At 36.8% G+C, this 8,941-nt stretch overlaps 1 protein-coding gene across 1 annotated transcript; it reads right to left on the bottom strand.

Moving 5' to 3' along the window:
* Positions 1–305: 305 nt before the first annotated feature.
* On the bottom strand, positions 306–5,847 carry LOC145093819 (putative disease resistance RPP13-like protein 1). Its single transcript, XM_079032074.1, has 4 exons — positions 5,644–5,847; positions 5,402–5,487; positions 1,319–5,028; positions 306–730 (listed from the first exon to the last, which is right to left on the bottom strand). The coding sequence occupies exons 1-3, from the start codon at positions 5,690–5,692 to the stop codon at positions 1,342–1,344; spliced, it is 3,822 nt and encodes a 1,273-aa protein (XP_078888200.1). The 5' UTR covers positions 5,693–5,847; the 3' UTR covers positions 306–730; positions 1,319–1,341.
* Positions 5,848–8,941: the final 3,094 nt, after the last annotated feature.

Raw genomic sequence — 8,941 nt, 5'->3', positions numbered from 1 at the left:
ATATATATATATACTGTTCTTACACCTTTACAATAGATATCTTTTTTATTTTTATTTGCCATTTGCAGCTTTTAGCCTTTTATCAATAAAATTATTAAATTCAATTAAAAAAAAGATTGGACCTGTAGCAACATGCAGAGGCAAAAAACTACTCACAAAATCACTACTTAAAATGTAAAATGTACTACTTCTTTCTATATTCATGGTCCCTACATTTTTGTGAATTATTCAAAAACATCCATCATACAAAAATAATCTCTAAACTCTTCTGAACTTTCAAAAATAATCTCTAAACTCTTCTGAACTTTTGATAAATCAAAATGCTCATTTCTTTTAAACTTTTACTATTTTTGGAAACAATGATATACACACGAAAAACACACGTAAGAACCCGCAGCAAAGCACGGGCTCAAATACTAGTTGATAAACATACTTTATGTTGGGTTTTGGTATCTATACATTCTCAAACTCAAAAACAAAGGAAGCAACAGTTTTGGGCAGTTGTCAATGGTAAAATGTTGCAGGGAGGTGAGGTGTTGGAGTCCCAATGAAAGTGAGTTCAATTTCTCAAAAGTAGCAAGACGAGTTGCTAAAGTCATACAACTTCCGATAAAAGTCAAAATTACATCGCAAAGAGTACAAATCGTTGTGACTTCAACATCGTGAAAGAGCAGATGGTCTCCCATGCATGTTTTTGTTCTGTTTCCGGTCAAAATCTCAAACACAGAGACTGCAGAATAAATCAAAATCAATAGATGGTAATGGGCTTAGTTAGTATTACTCCTAGTTTATATGGATCATTGAATAAAAAACATAAAAATAACATTTTTAAATGGATAAGGAATCGGTAGCTATCAGGAAATACATTAGTTAAAAAAAAAAAAAAACTCATGTGTAAAGCGATTCATCATTTGTACATTTTTATTTAATTATTGGTACAAAGATTACAAAATCTAAATCAAACAACTTCAATGAATAATACAAACTCTATGATGAATCGTAGTTCAAATTTTATTTTAGAATTTCGAATCAGCTGTTTTACTTAAAAAATGAAGTATTTACATTTGTTAACCATTTTGACTTATTTTGGAATTCATGGTGGGCTTTCCATGTACACAACTTCAATCATATCGAAGAACTAGAAAACAAAAAAAGAAGCAATTGCATATCCATGTTAGCAACCATATATTGGGTTGCAAAAAATATGTTTTATTATATACATGCTTATATTGATAAAAGATTTGCATTCTGTTGATTGAAAGAAAACGAAATCAATTATTATATTTATAACATATCAAAGGTGGAGGGAGAAGCATACCTTCAGATTAAGTTTTTAACTCCTCAGGATATGTCAATGCAGGGAATACGTGAGACGCGGGGCCAGTAGGAGCCTCTTTTACTACTCATTTCTTTCAGATTTGGGCATCCCCTTATTTCCAAACTCAAAAGTGAAGGCAGCAACATTTCTGGTAGATCTATTACCTTAGGGCATTCAATAATTGAGAGATGCTGGAGGGAGTTGAGGTGTTGGAGTCCCTTTGAAACTGATTCCACTTTCTCAAATTCGATTACGCGAAGCTCAGTAAGAGATGAAGGAAGAAGATGGGACAACTGACTGATATTACTCACATCTTCCGATTGTCCACCTATTAAAGTCAGGTCGTCAAGTGAGGCTGGAAAAGCCTGTGGGCCCCACTTTGAAATGGGCTTCTTCAACTTCCCTATAGTAAGTCCACACAATTTTGGAGGCCAAAGCCCACCAGAAAAGGAAGCATCCATACTCTCACAATATACTATTGCCAGACTTATTAACACATTGAGTTTTGGCAACTCATGGTCAGGAAATGACTCCAAATTTGGACAATTGCTTATTTCGAGTTCGGTGAGATGATTGAAGGAACTCAATTCAGTGATTGATTTTAGATTTGGCCAATCAGTTATGAATACAGATTCAAGCATGAGTATGTTTGAGTTGATCAGAGGCTCCTCTCGTCCTCCTACCAACTCCTTTTCCAATAATTTATTACAATTCTCGATGGTAAGTGACTTGAGGCTTTTTGGACAGCTGCAATGCTCCAAGCTATCACAATCCATTACAGACAAGCTTGTCAGAGATGTTAGGTTGCTCCCACAATTATCCTCCTCCTCTTTCTCTCCTAAACTCACCAAATTTGAACAATTCCATACATCCAACTTCCTTAGATTCACAAGATACTTACTTACTTTTGCTTCTGATTCCCACAAGTATCTTATTTCATTGCAACTTGTAATACATACTTCTTCAACTGCCCCAAGATACTCTATAACACCTCCCCACACCTGATCATTAAGTCCTTTAATAGAAGTTATATTCAAAATCGTGATCGATAAAGCTACACAAACCAAACTTCTTAACACCTCATGACCACAACCAACTATTTTCAGAACCCTCAATGAAGGCAGTGATTCAACTGAGACTCTAACCAAATTAGGGCAACTTTCAATACAAAGCTTTTGAAGGCATGGAAACGTTGTATCGACAACCCCACCACTGGTTGACCATGCCTCCCACCCAACCATATCTCGAAAAGTTAGATTTTCAAGTGACGGGAATGCAAAACCAGTCCCAAGCAACTCCGGACCCACAGCTTGTACATCATCCATCCCAGCAATATACAACTCCTTAAGTAATGGTAAATGCCCAAGTGGAGGTAGAGATGTACACTTTTTACAACCAATTATTGAGACACAAGTCAACCGACCAAAAGAGGGACCCCCAACCCAAATTGGAAACTCTATACCTCCATATGACACAATTTCGAGGCTTTTTAGATTATCACTACAAGGCTTTAGTGCATTAAGCACCTCCTTTTCAAGTGTTTCTTTTCTAGAACCATCAAATACATCACTCCATTCCAACTGTAACTCACTTAGCCTCTTTTCAGATAAGTTCGCTTTCTGTGCATGCATTGAGCCTCTCACTTTTTCCAGCCCCTTAATGGAAATTCTCCCTTGGAGATCCTTTGAATCTTTAAGATCGCTGATTGAAAACCCATCGTCTCCTTCAATAACGATCCCATAAAGAGTTTGTAGGCTTTTCAACTCAAGAACCCCTAACGGCATCTTCTTCAACTCTGGAGTATCTCTCATGTCAAAATGCCGCAAATTTTTAAGCTTTGAGAAGTTCCCGCGCAACTTTTCCAAACTCTTACAGCCAGAAACAATTAACATCTGTAAATTATAAAGGTTGCAGACACTATCCGGTAAATGTGTGATTTGAGTTCGAGATAAATTAAGATACCGCAAGTGCTTCAAACTGCCAATCGATTCAGGCACCTCGCTTATGCTAAGATAACGCAAACTGAGGACCCTTAACAATGGAAACTCTTGCAGTAAGTCATCCAGGACCTTGTTTGATAAGTAAAATGTTGTCCAGTTTTCTATCACCCCAAAAGACAGTGCTAAGAATGTTCTCAAACTTTTAGCTCCTTTGAGTGCCTCGAACCTTTTCTGAACCATATAATTCTCACAAACAAATGACATATGGCGGTGCTTTTCCAAAGCCTCCTGATGAAGTTCCTTCTTCATCTCAATGTCAAACCTTGAAAAAAAATCTCCAGCAACAGATGTGGCCAAGTCATTCATCAAGTCATGCATCACAAACAACGATTTGTCTTCTGGGGCATGTTGAAAAAATGACCTCGACAACAACTCGTCAAAACCTTCACGACCCAAGCGTTCCACTGACTTGCTTGTGCTTGATTGGCGCAAAAACCCTTCTGCCATCCACAACAGAATCAACTCCTCCTTATCAAACACATGGTCTTTTGGGAACAAGGAGCAGTATGCAAACAACCGCTTCAAAGAGCCAGAGAGATCATTATAGCTTAGTCTAAGAGCCGGTGCAATTTCATCTACCTTTTCTAACCCCCATATCTCACTATTCAACACCTCCTTCCATTCTTCTTTGTCTGTTTTTGTCCTTAACAACCTCCCAAGTGCAATCAAAGCTAATGGTAAACCGCCACATTTTTCAATAATACCATCACCATATGGTTTTAGTGTCAGATGTGACTCAAAGTTACTTTTACCTAAGGCATGTTGACAAAATAACGATAGAGCATTGTCATGTGACAAAACCGAAACATGGTAAGGTTGATTGTAACCCAGTTGGGTTAGCAACGACAGCTTCCGGGTTGTCATGATAATCTTACTTCCAGGTGCCCCTGCAAGAAATGGGCGTTCTAGAATTTCCCAATCGGCATAGCTTTCACTCCAAACATCATCAAGAACGAGAAGAAATCGTTTCCTTGAGATCTTCTCTTTTAAAGCAACTTGAAGCAGATTTAAATCCTTAAATTCTCGGTTTCCACCGTCTATTGACTGGAATATAGTTCTGCTTATACTAAAAATATCAAACTCATCTGAAACACAAACCCATGCTTTGAGTTCAAAGTGATCATTCCCTTGCATTTCGTCATACAGAAGTCTAGCTAGAGTGGTTTTACCTATGCCACCCATACCAACTATTGGGACGATGCTGAAGTTCTTATCACATGGTTCATCACCCAATAGTTGGTGGAGCAACGCATCCTTATCACCTTCACGCCCAACAATGCTAGATGCGTCTATCAAAGAGGTCTCTAATCTTCTATTCACATGTTTTGGGCTTTCTCCTATCACACTTAAACCGAGACTATTTTTTTCCTCTACTAATCCTTCTAATTGGGTTGTAATATAATCTAACTTCCCATGTATCCTAGTACGTAGTAAGAAATTTGTGCAGCGTATTGGGATTAGCTTTCTTACCTTGCTGGTGCTGAACTCTCGGCGCATGGCTTCTGTTGCTAGATCGTCCAGTAGGTCGTCTATATCATAAGCCAAATGTTGGAGACCATTTAGCCATTCTTTAACAGCTTCATCACTTATTTCCTTCTTAGAAGCATCATTAAGAAGAGCTTTGATCTGAATTAATGACCTCTTCAATTTCTTGAGCTGGGAATCGATTCCCTTGGAGCGAGCAAGCTTCTTCAGGGTTTCTGATGCCAGCTTTTCAAACAACACCGTTAAGAAGGCAGAAAGAACGATTTCAGCCATTGCTTATGATAAGTGCAGAGAATATAGTAGAGATGGGGATGAAATGGATGCACAGAACTACTGATCTTATTGTTGTTTATAGTAGAGATTGGATTTGCAACACGGAAAGAATCATTTTTATTGATCTTTTTTTCTATAGAAAATTCAACTATATGCAGGACACGTAAAGGACCACTTGTTCTTAACTTTTCGAATATTAGGTTTAGATATTAAAAGGGATTTACTAAAGTTTCCATATAAAATGAATATATTCGGAATTATTTCTTCCAATACAAAATTGCGAAAAATAGCAACACTAACTTTTAACCGATAGGAATTTTTTTACCTTGAATAGCAAATCCGGCTGAGTAAATCCTGCCACCCTACCATTTTCCAGCAAACAAATGTGAAATCCAAAACCGGCAATGAAACCTACAAAAGCAGAATAAAGAAACCGGTCACGACCTTAACTCAGTTCAAAAGCCAGAAAACTGAACGCCAAATGAAGACCGAATAAGAATCCACAAATCGAATAACCAATCCGAGAGAGAGAGAGAGAGAGAGAGAGAGAGAGAGAGAGAGGGTAACGATGATCGCTTGGGTTTGGGTTTCGTGTGTGAAGACTGAATAGGAACATAGGAATCGACAGGAAGATGAGATTGATCACCGGCGAGGTTTTCAGGGGTCGAGAAAGCAGGGTCGAATCCCCTGTGGAGCGATGGAAACTAACCGGGTTGGTTTTACGAGATGTAGAAACAAAGGAGTAAAAAACATTCTTTTAGAATAAGGGTAAATTACATGGTCCCGTGATTTGGATAGATTGGTGTTTGATTCCTCACTTTTGTTTTTAATTTTCACCGTTCTTATTATATATTTTTGTTGCGTTTCCTAACCGAATTAAAATGATTATATTACATTTTATTAATCTTTTGTTTTATTTCTTTTAGTTCTAATATTTATTTATTTATTATCAAAAAATTAATAATTTACAATACTTTAATGCTAAAGTGCAATCATCCTTTTCCACGTTAAATAACATGCACACGTTACCTCGATTGTATAAAGCTCCGTGAAACAAAAATGATAGACTTAAACTAAACCAGTTACAATCTCTCTATCTCTCTTATCTAAGTTACTAAACCCTAAATAACTTTACATTGGCTACCACCCCTCCAACACAATTGAAAGTGTATACTAAGATTTGGCTTTTTTTCCTTTGAGGAATCAACACGGTTGTGAATATGAACAATTATTTTCCCTGAGTCGGATTACACGACAGAGCCAATAGTTCCGACCACAACAAACCAATAGTAGTATGTAACAAAGTACGAACTCAAGAACTTCACATATTCCCAACATCAACATTTCATTCACTGTGAAACGGTTGGTTTTCATCATACAAATATAAAAGAAATATCTCACTACAATCACACTCAAAACTCTCAGATGATTACAAGGAATCAAAAACTACACCTAAATGTGTTTATACAGAAACCCTAATATGAAAACCCTCTTCTGAAGACGGAGAGAATGAACGACAGAATATGAACTAGAAAAATCTTGAGTTATGACTGAAATAAGCTTCACCTGCACTTTAAATACCTGGGGCAAGATACAACCCATGGATAGCCCATGGATCAGGTTCGGGTTAACAACCCGCGAACATATTCCATCTACATACACAAACATACATATGCAACCCCTACAACTAATATAACTTAACACAATATACCCTGCATCATAATCTAATTATACAAATGATAAGTTTGTAATTATTGCAATACTTTTACAACCCCTCTCAAACTTATCATTTGAGACAATAAAACATCACTTACCTGCAAACATACTTAAAATACCAAGCCTTTTGATAAAAAGTCATGTTGTAAAGAAGCTAAAGACTTAGTTAGAATATCTGCATTTTGATTAGATGAATCAATTTTAACAATTTTTAAAATTCCATTTTCAATCTTTTCTCTAATGAAATGAACATCTATTTCAAAATGTTTTGTTTTCTCATGAGAAACTGTATTTAATGCTAACTTGATAGCTGATTCATTATCACAAAACAATTTAACAGGAGTTAATCCTCTATAACCAAGATCATTCATACTTTTTAAAATCCACAACACTTCACGTGTAACAGAACCCAAGGCATGGTATTCAGACTTAGTTGAAGATCTAGTTACTGTGCTTTATTTCTTACTTTTCCAAGAAACAAGAAAATTACCTAAATACACCAAATAACCTGATACAGACCTTGTAGTTGACAGACACTTAGCCCAATCAATATCCACAAACCAACAATATCAAAAGAATTTGATTTAGAGAACAAAATACCTTTCCCAAGACAATCTTTTAAGTACCTTAGTAATTTAAAAGCAAAATTTAGATGAGACTTTCGAGGCTTATGCATAAATTGACTTAAAACTTGAACAACATAGCTTATATCAGGTCTAGTTACAGTAAGATAAATCAATATTCCTATAAGTTTATGGAACTCAGTAATATTACCAATATACTCAGAATTATCATCACAATCTCTACTAAAAACAAAATTTACCTCAGTTAGGATTAATTTTCCTTTTTACGTTTATTGATAGCAATCAAATACATATAGGTAAAATACACAACTATCCTAAGATATATGAAATTAAATAAAGAAACATAATCTAATATATTTTTAAGTATATCGCTAATACCGCCCGTCAAGCTGATCGGTGGCGGGCCAACGTGAAGCTTGGTTCGAAAACGTTCAAACAGTGGTCTCACAAGACTTTTGGTGAAAATGTCGGCGAGTTGAAGATGTGTAGGAATGAACTTGGTATTAAGCTGGCCAGAGGCAACAAGTTCGTGAACAAAATGGTAGTCAATGTCAATGTGCTTAGCCTGCTTGTGAGAGATAGGGTTGTGAGTGAGAAATAAGGTGCTTTTGTTATCACAGAGAAGAGTGGGAACTGTGGTTGGCAAGGCATGAAGTTCGCGTAATAAGTGTGCCACCCAAATGATTTCGGAGGCAGTGTTTGTCATGACACAAAACTTGGATTCGCAGGTTGAACGGGAAACGGTAGGTTGCTTTTTAGCACTCCAAGAAACTAGATTCCCGCCAAGAAAAATAGAGTAGCCATAAGTAAACCGACGAGTTTCAATACACCGTGCCCAATCGGCATCAGAATAGTTAACAACAGATGTGGTTTGAGGTCTTGTAAAGTGAAGCCCATAAGAAATAGTACCTTTAACATAGCGTAAAATTCGTTTGACAGCTTGAAAATGATCAGTTGTTGGTGTTTGAAGAAATTGACTCACTTCATTTACAGCAAAAGAGATATCAGGTCTTGTGATGGTTAGTTATTGCAAAGCACCAACAAGTGATCAATATAGAGTAGGATCTGAGTATGGAGTGCCATGAGTGACCAAATAATCTGTAGTGGATAAGGGTGTGGTTGTGGGTTTGGAATCTAAAAGACCGGCACGACTGAGAATGTTATGAGCATATTTGGCTTGTGTGAGGAAAAGACCATGATCGGTATAAGTTACTTCCAAGCCAAGAAAGTAGTTTAGTTTGCCAATATCCTTAGTAGCAAATTCATTGTTTAGACGAGTAGTGAAGTTGCTAATAAGATGAGTGTCGTTACCTGTAAGGATGATGTTGTCGACATAAACAAGGAGATAGAGTAACGTAGTGTCTCGTTTGAAAATAAATAAAGATGTGTCAGCCCGGATGCACAAGAAACCAAGATCAAGTAAAAAGGCATTGATGCATTGAAACCACGCGCACGGGGCTTGCTTAAGACAATATAGAGCCTTTTTAAGGCGACATACATGCAATGGAAATTGTTCATCGATAAATCTGGGGGGTTGTTCCATGAAGACTGTATCGAAGAGATGA

Source organism: Lactuca serriola, chromosome 3 (assembly GCF_051521515.1).
Source record: "Lactuca serriola cultivar US96UC23 chromosome 3, Lser_US96UC23_V15, whole genome shotgun sequence".
In the NCBI taxonomy this organism is placed as follows: Eukaryota; Viridiplantae; Streptophyta; class Magnoliopsida; order Asterales; family Asteraceae; genus Lactuca; species Lactuca serriola.
Note: the sequence above shows the minus strand (reverse complement) of the source record. Positions and strands in the feature narration are given on the sequence as shown.

Bases quoted from the DNA above. Each gene is read 5' to 3' on its own strand.
- LOC145093819 (XM_079032074.1), bottom strand. From the start codon at position 5,692: ATGTTCCTATTCAGTCTTCACACACGAAACCCAAACCCAAGCGATCAT. The intron at 5,488-5,643 runs GTTACCCTCTCT...CTGCTTTTGTAG, and splicing joins CCCAAACCCAAGCGATCATC to GTTTCATTGCCGGTTTTGGA. The intron at 5,029-5,401 runs GTAAAAAAATTC...TTGTTTGAAAAG, and splicing joins AGCCGGATTTGCTATTCAAG to CTGGCATCAGAAACCCTGAA.